This window comes from Talpa europaea (genome assembly GCF_964194135.1).
Source record: "Talpa europaea genome assembly, chromosome: 12".
NCBI lineage: Eukaryota > Metazoa > Chordata > Mammalia > Eulipotyphla > Talpidae > Talpa > Talpa europaea.
Genome location: NC_140079.1, coordinates 3,095,338 through 3,110,131, shown reverse-complemented (window position 1 = coordinate 3,110,131; position 14,794 = coordinate 3,095,338). Strand labels below are relative to the sequence as shown.

Here is a 14,794-nt window from a genome sequence, read left to right as displayed (position 1 = left end):
TTTCCCCCCCTTAGCTCGTCTGATTTCAGAACTTCTTCCTTTGGGAACATGGTCATTGACCCCCTCTTTAGATCCCTTAAACTTGATTTGGGGTTTTAGTTTTTTCTGTCCTCTTAATTCTTTACCTCACATCTTTTCTTATTCTTCCAGAAACGTATCAAAATGGCTCATTTGTTAGCAATGTGCTTCTCTCCTTCTGTGTAGTCACTAAGGATATGGATTTCTTCTTGGAGGGTCTCAGAAGGGAGACAGGTGACAAATACACCCACGCAGCCCCTATCGTGAGTGAGTGCTCACTTCTTGTGGACCTCACTTCCACACTTGGCTTCCTCGACACTAACCATCTCTGCTTTTCACATCATCTTTCTCACGTCTCATCATCTTTACCCTTGCAAGACAATTTGGATCATGCAAGGCTTGGTCCTAAACTCACTTTTCTTTATCTCATAATTTTTTCATGAACTTTCTTAACCACACTAACAATTTTATTTACCATTTTCATTGTGATGACTAATGTTTCTATTTAAACACTATTATTAAAACTATTAATTGTATTTCTACATAAAAATTTTAAGAAAAAGATGTCTAAAGTATATCAGAGTGTTATTCATGTTATTAGCTTTATTCTATTCATTTCTAACTTTCCCTTAATGAAAAACACATCTGTCTAAAAATGGTTTTAAAGTCTACCACAATATAGTGATAATAATAAACATAATATGAATATCTGTTGATTTTCAGCCTTTCCCGTTAGTCTACAGGATAGTTTAGCACTTGGTTTCATTGCAGGAGAGACTATCGTGAGGAATATCCTGAGGAAAGGAGTTAGACCAAAGTGAGGAAGGTGAGGAAAAAGTAGGGATAGAGTATCTTTATTTTATATAACAGAAAGTCAAGAATTATTTTTAGTAATTAAGAGAAGGTTACGGATTTAAATGAATTATCAACTTTGAAAAGGTAAGCAGCAGAAAATATTATATAAATATAAAACAGCTGAACAGAAGCAGCTTATGAGGAAGTCTCTTTTGTAGTGATAGTTGACTTAAATAGAAAAAAAGTTAGCAATGGTTTTTCTCCAAACACTGCAACTATTTTTGGAAAGGATAAATAACTTCACACTCTGACATTTAAAATGACACTTTCTGAAAATCAAAATCAACAAAAAACTATGAACCAGAGACACTCTATGGGGGGTAGGGGGCGGGAGGGGAGGGATTGGGGTCAAAATAAGGGGGTTGCAATTGTATGGGGAATATAAAAATAAAATTTATTATTTAAAAAATAATAATAAAAAATAAAATGACACTTTCTGTGTCTTTTACCAAAATACATCTCTTAATGATTTTGGACGATGTTCTTTAGCCTGATACAAGTCTTGTAAAATTTGACAGTTAAATTTTATAAACTTATTTTGTAACAAAATTGATATCACCTCTGCTTACATTTATTGGCATTTCATACTAGGTATCAATTTTGATGATTAATTAACATGGGAAATGATTTTGTTCTGAGACCAACATTTATCAGTTTAGAGTTATTAATACAGTTTTATCAGAGTCTCTATCTAAACACCATCAATGTGTTTTCTTCTTCATGGTGATTAATAGTAAAAGAGTAAAAGTTTAATATCAGGAAATCATTTAAAATATTTCTGATATATGGACATGAAGAACTTGTTTGGGATTAATTGGTATTCTGATTCCATTCCTAATATGCTGTTATTCTTTTGATTGAAAACAAATTTAGAGAAGAGAAACTGAAAAAAAAAACTCCAAAAAATTAAAAAAAAATGATGAGCATAGAGTAATCTTAAATATGCATATATCTTTTCACTTTTGCATTCCACTCTATGGACATTCTTAGGTAAAGTTAAAGTTCGCATAAAATATACACACACATAGCTGTAACTACAGTTATGTAATACACAGTGATGACCTTTAAATCTCTTTCTTTAATCTACCCCTCTCCTTTGCATTTGAGGCATACCTATCTAAATACCTCGAAATATTCTGATATGGCTTTCTCTTGGACATTTCATTGCATCATATCCCCAACTGAACACCACATGTTCATTGACATTTCAATCTAGTTCTTCACCTGTGTTATCTCTTCTCCTGAAGAGAAACATTTCCCCTTCCATGAACTATATCAATTCTTCCTCCCACTCTACAGTCCTGCATTTAACTGATCATCATATCTTGATAATTCTGTATTCTTAATATCCCAGGCATGATTAATGCCTTCCAAGGTTATTACCGCTGCTTTCATTGGTCTTGCATTAGCTTGTTATTTAGTTTCAATAGCCCCTGAATTGTTCTCCCAGTTTCCATTTGTATTTCCCGCCTCTTGCTCCATTCCATTATCCAGCTGTGCGACCTTTGACAGACACACACACATGCATACATATGTAATACACACACACACTATAAAGTCTAAATACATGAGAAACAAAATAGTCAGCAAAATTCTTAAGCTGTAACTCTGGCTATACATTCCAGTAGCATATACTCTCAAACTAAGCATATGAAAGAGTAGAGTTGAAATAGATCATTTTTTAAGCTATATAATCAATCAAGAGTCTCAAGCTCACTTCTTAATAATGTCTTCATAGATTTTTTATTGCATGACAGAGCAAGACACATATCATATATCAACTGTGCTGTAGCACTTGACTTTTTTAATGCAATGCTTAACTGTAAATGTCTATAACTACAAATGAGGTATTTAAATTTGAAGATACTTTAGATAGATGGTGATACCTATAATTATAGAATCATCATTTCTGCCTGAATTGCACTTAAAAGTTAGAGCTCTAACTGCTTCTATCATTGGAAAAGTAATAATAACAATTATAACATGAAGTATTGAAGACTGAACATTCAATTTGAAGCTGGCTAAAATAAAAACGTAATGAAAAGTGAATCTATAAAATGCTTACAATTCATACACATATGCTAGATGGAGGCAGTAAGGATCAAAGAAAAGAACTGTGGAGTCTTTATTACAGTTCATCCTTCTTTTTACACATTACAGTACCATTTATGGTTAATATTTCTCATTCATAGAATATCACTTGCCCATGTCAAAATTTTTATTCTAAGGTATGCAAAATCTGACTTAAAATGTGGCATTTCTAAATATGATAAATGACTTTGTATTTTATCCATACTAGGTCTAAACACACTAACACTTGTTTATTCTTCACATTCGAGGCGACTGACCATTCCACTTACCATCATTACGCAGCGTAAGTGGTGTTGGAGGACTAAGTACTCGCGCATTCGTCACTGTGTTTTTCACCAGACAAATATAGCTGCCAACATCTGATGTTTGGACTTTAGAAATATAAAGGTTGCCTGTCTCCTGGGAAATGAACCGCCGGCTGTCTTCCGCCACAAAGGATGGGAATTCATTAAACACCCAGCTATAGATGATCTCTGAAAAAACACAAAATTCAATTGTTGAAAGACACATTATTTTACTAACAGTTAAAGGTCAAACAACAGAGACTTTAACAAGTATTTCAATATTGCAAGACCATACCTATCTGATACAAATATCTCTACAATTTTAGTATTTTATATTCAAAGGACTGTTATCACTAATGACTACGGACCATCTGAAACAAACTTAGGGATGCTTGGTTTTATCCCTTCATGCTTTCACTTAATTGCAATGGGTGTAGAATGTGCATTAGATGATTGATGCTTTACTAACACAGAAATTAAAGAGAAGATATTTTTTCCCATTCTTGAAAATCAATCTAATGGGAAAGATTTACCTAAACTTATGAAGGAATGTGGAAGAGATGGAAAGCTGCACTCTGTATCGAGAAAACATAGGGGAGGGACATGCTGGCAATCAGGTTAACCCACGAAAATTATGAATAAGAGGAGACACGGAGCTACATTTTTTTACTCGTTTGGTCACCAAATATTGGCAGAGGATCACGATTGGCCAGGCCTTGTCCTAAGTGGAAAAAAAAATGTCTGCACTTTCAAGGAGCTTTATTATAGTGGGAAAAAGCCAAGAACACACAAGTATGTGTCAAGCAGTGATAAGTGCTGTGAAGAAAACTAAAGCATGTTAAGAGAGCTAGAGATGACAGGGATGAGAAGAAAATGTGAATTCTTATTTTAAAAGCTCTCTCTTTCTGCTGGGTAGAGATGACAACGCAGGGAGGGGGAGGGCACGTAGGGGGAATAGAATAATGTGCACTAGCCTCAGTGGTGTTTCAAAATAGCCATGAACTGAATAACATAAACGATTTGCACTAGAATGGTAGTGACAGTTGTGGTGAAATAGTGAGAAGTGACAGGTTCTGGTAAAAATAGTAGAGTCTACAGAAACTGCTGATTATGTGAAGAAAAAAAGAGGCATCAAGGGTGAATGCTTGGGGTCTGAGCAAAAAGCTAGAAGAATATATTTGCCTTCAGTGAAATGGGAAAACTCTGGAAAGACAGGTCTTCTGAGATGTGAGTTGAATAAAACCAGGAGTTTAGTTTTGTCAGATTAAATTCGACACACTCTTTGGCATTCAGTCGGAGAAACTGGGAAGGCTTTTGTATATCTGATATGGTGGCCCGGGGAGTCATTGTGTTGTTATAAACATGGGGGTGTTAAAACAACAGCTGGAATTCACCAGATGTAGAGTATATGGGTAGTGAAGGCCCTCTAGTCAGAGAAGGCAAAGGATGAGGCTCTTTAGATAAGGAGTTGGACAGTCTGAATGGAGCACAGCAACAGTTTGGTGCAATTAGAAAAATCCAGGGATGGAAGCGGTGAGAGAGGAGGCGGCTGTAGAGACTGCAGACAAATTCAGATGACTACCCTTAAATTACCATCACGTGTGTGTGATATGAAGGAGCATGCGGGGGACACCATTGGCTGTTTTCCAGCAGGGGGTTGACAGAGCTGTGTGCAGTAGTACGTTACTCTGGAGACTGAACAGAGATTAGATTTAATAAGGACAAGGTTGCAGGAGGCAACCACAGAACACTATTGAATACTGAAGAGGAGGGTTGAAGAAATCTGAGTCAGAACCATGATTATAAGGAGAAGTTTTTGGTCAAAGAAGTATGTCGGTGGTAAGAGACAAGCAGCAGGAAACTCTCACTTGAGTGACTGGGAAGCGGATGGTGCAGGATGTGCAAGATGGAAGCACACGGAATCAAGTAGGTTTAATGAGAAAGATGATTGTCTCATTGTTCTCACATTTTGAGAAGAATCAAATATCAGGAAAGTTTAGCACTTGGTTTCATTGTAGGAGAGACTACTTGGTTTCACTGTAGGTGTGTGAGGCGAATCCTCACACTCAACAGGAGTTTCACATTTGACAAAATGCGTCTGAAATTGAGGACTATTAAATTTGAGAGCTGTCAGTTTACTGGAATAATTGAGTACATGTAAGTATATGATATTAATCAGGGAAATAAAGAGCTCTAAGAACGACAAACATCTAAAGATGATAAAAAATTCACAGGGTGAGAGGAAGAAACTTACTGGAGAGACTCAAGTGAAATAAATAAAATAGAGTCATAGACATAAAGGCTTAAGCATTCCAATACTGGTGACTTCAAATAGGGCAGAGCACCAGGTAAAATAAGGAAAACTACTGTTGAAGATTGGCCAGTGGGAGATCACTGAAGGGCAACTTCATACCAGACACAGCTGAGCTCACAGAAGAGGAGCAGCAGACCCACTGCACTGACCCTCACTAATCTCACCGAATCTCAGTAGCATTATAATAATTATGTTATAGTTGAAAGAGCAGATTCCAAGGTCCCCTTCCCCTGAGTTATTTCTTTAGTAACACTAGTCATGTGTATTCACTTATATTGAGGACACACTGGCTTACAACACTGTGTACGATTTCGAGATACAGAATCACACCCTGCAGGTGTGTGTCACCACGCCACCCCGGTCCTCTATCCTGGCCCACTGTGACTCCCACTTTCCTTTAGGAGCCTCTTGGTTAAAACCAAATGACTTTAAGAATTTACACTACATGGCCTCCCAGGGGGTTAAGCACAGCACCGTGAAGCTATCTGCAGCCTCTGCAGCATGAGTTCGATCCCCAGCCAGGGAGATACCCACATGGCGCACAGACCTCTCCTGTCTCTCTGCTGCTCCCCTCAGCAGTGGATTTCAGTGGATCCACCTGTTCTGCTCCCCACTCTGTCTCTGGTGAATCCTCTCACCCTCCCACACCTCTGGCCTGTATCCCCGTTCTTGTATGCATAAATAAATCTTAAAAAAAAATTGACACTGCAATCATTCTGTTTTCAGAAAGTCTTAGCTGATACTATAATATTGTTTTTTTTTTTGAAATTAGGAACATCAGAATAAAAAAAAACAGCATAATGTGATACAACCTGAAATTAGTAGGATTTTTTTTTCACTTTATTGTTTTGATATCTCCTGTGTGATAGAAAATGTCACTATTGCTCATCAGATATTCTTGGCAGGGCAGAGCCAAATCTATTTTCTTCACCACCTTATCCTTAAAAACTAACAGATTGCTGGGCCTCCCCTGGTGGCGCAGTGGTTGAGTGCTGGGTTGGTAGGCTGCCCGCAGCCTCTGCAGCACCAGTTCAATCCCCGGCCACCCGCGAGGGTCTCACAAAAACAAAACAAAACAAAACAAAAACACAACTAACAGATTGCTGGCATATCGTTGCTTAATAAATGTTTGATGAATAAATGAATGATTATGATAAAATATGCATATGTGTTCATAAATCTCTCAAAATTATAAGAATGTGAGTGGAGTTTTTTCCTCACTTTTTAAACTTTATTGCAAATTTATTGCAAAATATCTAAGATCCACATCATCGAAGATGATGTTTGAAGATGGCTTAAATACAGACACTGAGAAATAATGTAGGCAGTTTTAAGAATCTCTTGTACTGCCAATGAGTGCAAGAGAAAGGTCATATCTACAAAGTTATGATGAAGTATCTTCATGATTTATTCTGCTAAGCAAATTAGACTGAGGTCGAAGGGGCATTAAGTTTTAAGGTGACCCAACCTCCTCCTCAGGTTAGCAGCCTCCGCGAGCGAGCCAGTCATTTTGCTTTTGCTTAAATGTGGTCACTGACACTTCACAGGAGCTGATTTTGGCAGCTCAAGTTATTAAATAAAGATAATTTTCCCTGCTAGATTTAAGATGTGGATAGAGATCAAGACAACTGGGAGTATCAATGAGTACTGATAAATTATTGCATGCAAAATACTATTTAAGGGTATTATGTAGATGTAGGGTTTTCTGGGAAAGGAACTAACATGGGAATTTGCCATGAGTCACAGGACTAAGTATCTACAGACCACGTACCTTTGGGCAAGCTATTTAACTTTTATAAATCATTGGCTTTGTCCTTTATAAAACGCAGTTAATAGAGGAAATTGTATGTTGCATGAGATATTCAATGTAAGGCTCATAGAATAGAACCAGATGTAGTAACTACAATCATTATAATTATTTTGTACATCAAAGGTCTGAGGCTCAAACAGTTGAAGGAACTGATGCAAAATTATAGCTAATCCATGTCCAGAAAAAAATTCAAATTTGTCTACTTTCTCTATTAAGTTTATCAGGAATTATATCACATTGCTTCAGTATTATATTCGATTTTTTCAGGTCTCAAATTTAGTATCCATGAAATGGGCTAATTAAAAAGTGGTGCTGGGAACACACTTGCCACTTAAGAGGAGACTGTTCAACCCACGGGAGCTTCTCAGCAAGGCTAACCGTAGGCTCACGACAAATGACCTTGGATAACGCCAGATGTGGCACAACACAGATTCACCTAGAACCGTGTACCACTGGATTTAATTTCTACAAGTGTCACGATTTTCACCTGTAAAACATAGTCAGAAACAGGGATCCTGAGAACAGCAAGAGAACAAAGCTGTCTCACTGACACTTGGTGCTGAGAGAATCAAGGTATTTTTAAAGTGGTGTGAAGAATGCAGCTGAGAGTGTCTGTTCTGTTTTAAAAATGACATTGCCTGACGACCACGGCAGGTTGTATTATACATTAAGTTTCAGTTATCTTAGTAGAACAAAACAAAGTACTAATTCTCTTATTTTTTATGCTTTTGAGAGATGTATTTTCATTGTTTGTTACCTGGCATCAGAAGCAGCAGAGTTCTGCTTCAAAATTATGTCACCAAGACAAAATAAAATTTTATGTGCATATAATTCAAAGTGCCTTAGCAAGACAAAAAAATAAAGAATATTTATAACAGAAACTAGTAAACTGGTATTCGCTCGTGATCTACTACTCGCATACTCCAAGTAAGTGAAATCCAAGGTCTAGAGTTCAAGTGCTTACACCACCTGGGTGATGGTCGCTCTTTTTATTTTGTCTGAGGAACATTTCCCACTGCAGAACACGCGCACACATGCGAGCGCGCGCGCGCGCACACACACACACACACACACACACTCACCCCTCCCAGGAGTCCTGTGTCTAGATATAAAGGTCACTGCTAACTCTTTTCAAAATGCAACCTAAATTTCTTGCTTTGCTCAGGGGTTTTAAAATTAACTTATTGAATCGGAAACTTCATCAGGGCAGCGACAGCATTTACTGCAGCCTGGGTGGTGGTCAGCAGACAAATTCAACTTAGGCCTTGAACTCGCTTTAAGATACATTCACTACAACCTGCGCACAGCTCGTTGTTGAAGCCCACAGATCCCAGCCCTTTCTCAACAACAGCATTTCTGTGCCCCACGATCTTCCCAGGCAATGTGTCCTCAGTGAGCTGGACACAGTGATGAAGAACATGACCTACAAACAAGATATGCAGGGAGACCTGCTGGGAAACTGCAGTCCAGCCCTGGGACATGACCAAGGTCACCTAAAAGTTTGTCCGTTCACATTAGAACATTAGATTAACCACAGCACAGCAAACCTTGGTTAGTAAATTTAAGTATTGTCATTTTTCTAGGTTTTCTTTAGCAAAATGTTATCTTTAGCCAGTAGACTTTTTATATGCAATAATTAAATTTTAATCTTGATCTATGTTTTGAAAGCCAAAGAAAAATTCACACGGTAAATCGTTAAAAGGCTCAACATTTTTTATTTACTGAAAACTTAAAAAAGTATCTTATTTTATTAAATTACTTATTTTCTTACATCTTTGTTAATGTTTCAGTAGGATTCAAAACAGGGCAGGGAAGAGCACACGGGACTCTGGAGATGGATCACTGGGGGGGTGGTGCGAGGACTACAGGGACTCACCGGAGGGGATAGACCCAGTATCTCCTTTGAATTTCATGTGATGCAAATTTTATGGTGTAAATTTGAAGGTTTATTGCAGGGTAAATATTAATAGAAACAAACATGAGTTTTATAAATTATCCCCCTTCTAAGTAGGTGAGTCACAGAGAACAAAGCACTCTAGAGTTATGATTTGTCTGAATTTTATATGTTAAATTTGGAACTTCGGTTGCTTTTGGGTCACATTTATCATATAAGTGCAGTGGAGAATCTTCAGGTAAGATAAATTATTATAACGAGAATCTCTGCCGTCCGACTTCTTATATTCATGTAATTTTTCATAAACGTTCTTTGTGCTTTTACGGCTTAACTAATGCTCATTAATCCTTCACGCAAATCTTTAATGAAGGTAATTTACTTGTCACATTGCTATGCTCCATATAGTAACAGTGGATATTGTCTATTTATCAAAAAAGGCAATGAAATGGCTTATTTTCTGCTCTGGGGATTTGTCCCTATGGCTCACCTGCATCAGAAAAAAAAATCCTAATAATAAAATACATATTTATCTCTGTTGATATGTAATTACTGTAATAAATCTTCAACTTCTTATTCATATTAATTCACATAGAGTGACATTTTGGCTAGACCTTTGTTAGTGAATTTCTTTGAAAATACAGGAAAGTTGGCTTGATCTACACTAATAATATAAATGACACAAGAACTACTTAGCATTTATTTTCTAATAATACGATGAATTTTTCTGCAAAAATCAGACTGATTTAGAATTTTGTAATTGTATCACAGCCTGGAAATAGGTAATAACTTCTAATTATTAAAATATATTTGTGAACTAGACTTTATGACAAAGTCCAATGCTGAATAATATGGAGCTTTTGAGCAATTAGAGAATATATAGAAAAGAAAAAATGTGCCTTTAAAAATTTATAATTTAAAGTGATTAAAAATGGCCATTATACTGCTCCTAATGTTCATAATAAATATGAATGATACTATTCAGATACACATGCCACACATTTATCATGGAAATAAAATGTTTGAAAGGAAAATATCTTGATTCTCTCAAAGTCAATTAGTTTGCCAAATATTTCCTCTTCATTTTTATTGACTCAATAGTTTTCCAGACTCAGTTTTCTAAGCTGACTTTTCCTTGATCAGTTCCCTTTCTGCTTTAATCCCTAAGCACTTTGTCTACACACGTAAGGCTTATATTGATTATATTACAGCATTGTTCACTTTTGTACAATGTTTGCTTTCTCCTCTCAGGTATCGTCCCCATAGAATTCCCACCACCCAGTCACCCGTGACCGTCACCACAGTCCTTTGTGCTCTTCCCGACCCTGTTTTGATCCCTCTCCCTCCACCTCCCCTGTTGAATGGCTCCAATTTATGGTTGCCTGCTAACTTTATTTATTATTATTATTTTTTCCTGATCCCTTATTTTTCCTAATCCCTACATTCTTCCTATAAGTGAAACCATCCAATATTTTTTTTTCTTTTTCCTTCTGACTTATTTCACTGACCATAATCGAAGGGATTTACTTCTAAAAGCAAACCTGTTCAGACTTCTTTGTTGAGTACGATTACTTGGATGTATTCTATGTATGCTTCACAAGTGCGGATTCTATGATATATTTTTCTCTTAAGCTTCTGTTCCTAGTTTGTTGGCTTAATTAATAATTCTGGTAATTACTCTGTGATATTTTCCAAAGTCACACAATTACTAGAAACAGTTATAGGTGAAATAAAAATACTATAATTGTCTCGGAACCCAAGAGGGTTAAATAATAATATAGCTTCAGAACTAGGGAAACTACATCTGTGGGGATTGCTACAAATTTCAAGAATGCAAACTGGTTATTAGGTTTGTACTAATTCAGAAACCACTGATGGAGGAGCTGACTGTTACAGGTGAAAATGAGAGAGTCAGACTTACATGGATAATCTGGAGAAAATCTCACTACATGCAAGCTGCTTAAATAGATACCAATAAATATCCAAACACACCATTGCAGACCATGGGCAGAGCAGGAAGGTAGAGACTGTCTTAATGCTACCACTTATCCTTTTAGTGGAAGGGAAAGCTTAAAACATTGCTGGTACAGACATGAATCATATTATAGTGGAGTGTAATATCCTAGCTCCCAGTTCCAGTTAACTCCTCTGTGCAAGAACTGACCCACATGGGTTCACCGCGCTGGGCACAGGTATAGGTGCACACAGTAACACAGCAGTGGAAAGATCCATGGGTTTTATATTGGGGCAAACACGTGTTTGGATCTTTGTAGCATCACCTCGTAGCTATGAAGAATTCAGTTAATTGTAAAACTTCTTCAGTTCTGATTACTCACCTGTAAAATAATCACAAAAACACCTAACTCAAGATTTAGGGAATTTCAGAAGTGCTAACATAATGCCAGGACTACAGTAAATGTTCATAAGAGGTCATTTTTATCTAAAATTCTCACATATGTATGTATATGTGTGTGCCTATTTTTGATTACACACATATGTAATTTTTGTCTTTTGCTTCTTTGAAGAATCCATCTAGTAATCATCTAAAGACCACATAAACACTGTTTCTTACTTAAAAACACAATTACCCATGACCTTCCATGTCAGCAGTATACTCGTATGATATTCTTGTTTGAGCAACATACAGATTACACAGAATTAAAATACTGGTGCATTTTATACTGAATATTGTTCCTTAGTATTTACAACTCCTATCAAATTCCAATTGAGAGCAGTTTTACATTATTTATATCATATGCCTTCCGATGGACCTTAAGTAATTCTTTTGCATGAGACCCTTTTTCATGCGATTTAAAATCTCTACAGTGTTCTCTGCTCTTGTATCTCCTTCCATCTCTTCCTTAATCGTTCAACATCATCTTCACTCTTCAGTCATCAGTGCTCTATCTTAGGATGATGGTCAAAGTAATTTCTCTTGTAACGTTAGTTATGATTAGTTATTGGGTCTAGCGCTAGAACACATCCCTTCTCTTCATCTGCCCAGTCACGTGCCTAGACTCAAGCCAACGGCAATTTTTCCATTTTCCTGAGAAGTTTTCAGAGTCGCCTCAATTTATAATTAACTATTTTTTTTGAAATTCTATAGACATATCATTAACTTGTGTCAGAATTTGCTTAGCGCAATGACAATGTATACCATTTTTTGATTATTTACTTTCACTTTCAAAAATGTCCCGGTTTAAGTCAATGCCTTGTTCTTCCTATTCCCTACTCATCACCCAACCCTCACTTCTCTTCTGCAGGCGCTCAGTTCTCTCATGGTTTTTGGCTCTATATGTAATGAATAATCTCCCCTACCCAATTATATATTCATAGAAAGCAGGGGCTGGAATCTAGGCTTACATTACGGGTGTGGAATCCACTTAAAAACAAAACAAAAAAAATCAAGTTAATGTAACTTTAGGAAACTTTAAAAAGAAATATTAGCACTGAAGCCAGTTGAAGATATCTTAAGTTGCATGAAAGTGCCAAATGCACATCACTGTCTTGTCATTTCCAACTCACTGCAGCGTAAAGGGAGTGTTTAATCTTTCTGATGATAAATGCAGTGTTTTGTTGTTTCATCATTACTGAAATGAAATGTTTTCTTACATCCTCAACTCTTAGTAAGTAATAGACTAGAATTTTATAAATCCTCTAAGGCTCAACATGATTTTGCCCCTGGCTGGCTCTTCAATTTTAACGCTGTCTTACCTTTCTCTAATCCACCCAGCCACATCGATCTTCTTGCTGCTATTTTTCAATTTAAGACGTGCTCATTTTCGTATTAGCCTAAGATATGCTTCCCCCAGACACTTGCATGGATCCCTAATTTAACTTCTTTCAAATTGCTGCTCCAATGACGCCCTCTGGGAGGTCATTTCTGATCAACCAACCCTAAGCCAACCCTGTCAATACTCTGCCTTTCTCTCCCACTATCGAGATATATATCTGGTTATCTTCTTATTGGTTTCCTTCTGTATAACAATGTGCATTTTCTTATGGTGGAAACCTTCTAATGGTATTTCATTCACCATTATACTCTTGGTATTGTGAAAAAAGACTATCACAATCGTTGAGTAAATAGAGAATGAATGTCATGATGAGATATATATATATGTATATATATATAACATATTTTTTGGAAATAATATATAAGATAAAGTTTTCCCCTTTACATGGCAATAAAAATAAAACAAATAAAATGATTTATATGAAGGTTTTTTTCCCCAGCACTCCTGAGAATGCATTTTTGTGTCATGTAAGTAGATATGCTGTGAGAAGGACATACAACTTGAGCAAATTCCAGCCAGTTATCTGGGTTTTATAGGGTCAATTAAGTTGATATCAAATAAACAGAATTTAATGAAGTAACAATTGATTATTAATTGCTTTCAAACATGTTGAAAGTGGGTGAGAAAATTAATGAAACAAAAAATTAAATAATGACTTAAGAACCTATAAGCACAGTAACATTTCTTTCGTCTTATTTATTTCATTTGAGACTACTGATTCAAAGTTAGTCATGAAGACTTGTTAATAAAAACCATGTCATCCTTGTTTGTTTGTTTGTTTTTACTAGTTCTTTGCTTTCAGACCATCATTTTGAGGTTTTGCCTATTTGTGTAATTTTTGCATTATTACTTTTACTGAACTTTTACTTTAGTTACAAAAAAATGCTATCAAAACAAACACTTTAATCTATCTGGTGGGGGGAAAGCACATATCATTCAGTGGTGGATCTTTGCTGGACAAAGGCAGCAACAGAGTATTGGTTTTATTTACTATCTAATGAACTCCTCAGATACAACTGCTACAGTTTTAAAACACAGCAGGGCAGCTGTTCCTTCCAAGTGGACAAGTAATCTTCTACACCAGTATTTCTATCAATTATTGCATCAGGGGAAAACATGAAAATGCATACGTGAAAGGTGACCAAGGAGATTCTAATAATGTTGACACTGTCGCTACACTAGGCCTAAATGAACACATTATGATTAGATGGTGTAGAGTGTCTTTATGAGAACACGAGGGTGCTGGCCTATATGGGGCCATTCCAGTTTTAATAACTTCCAAGCACCATACTCTTCTTTGCTTATCTCCTATGGCTTTCTTTTCCAATTTTACCATTTGCCAAAGTGTAGTTCATTAGGTTATTCGGGATCTTCATTTCTGGGAGTGAGTTCTCTCCAGTAATATTAATATTTCAAGGATCTAAAAACTAAAAAGTACAAATTATATGAACTTATGGCTGATGTAAAGTATTATCTTAATGCAGTTATCTTTCTTTTATCCAGATCAAGGTTTCTAAATCTCAGCACTATTCACATCTGAGGTGTGAGAGAATCCTTTGTAGGATGTTTCCCTGACATCTACCCTTTAGGGTATTTCTCCTTCTTTCCCCTTCCCCACCTAGTTATGGCAATTATAAATATCTCTAGACATTGACAAATGTACCCTGGGAAGGTCACCTATATTCACCTATATTCCTGTGATGAGGATTAATATTCACCTATATTCACCTATATTAA

The 14,794-nt window shown here is 36.4% G+C and overlaps 1 protein-coding gene across 3 annotated transcripts in view; it reads right to left on the bottom strand.

Moving 5' to 3' along the window:
* CNTN5 (contactin 5) overlaps positions 1–14,794 on the bottom strand; it is a gene marked incomplete at both ends in the record, with an annotated part of 519,573 nt that overhangs the window by 256,040 nt on the left and 248,739 nt on the right. For all 3 annotated transcript variants that reach the window (XM_084251216.1, XM_084251217.1, XM_084251218.1), the window contains one exon: positions 3,234–3,437. In XM_084251216.1, coding sequence (XP_084107342.1) covers positions 3,234–3,437 — 204 coding nt within the window. The remainder of the gene's footprint in view (positions 1–3,233; positions 3,438–14,794) is intronic.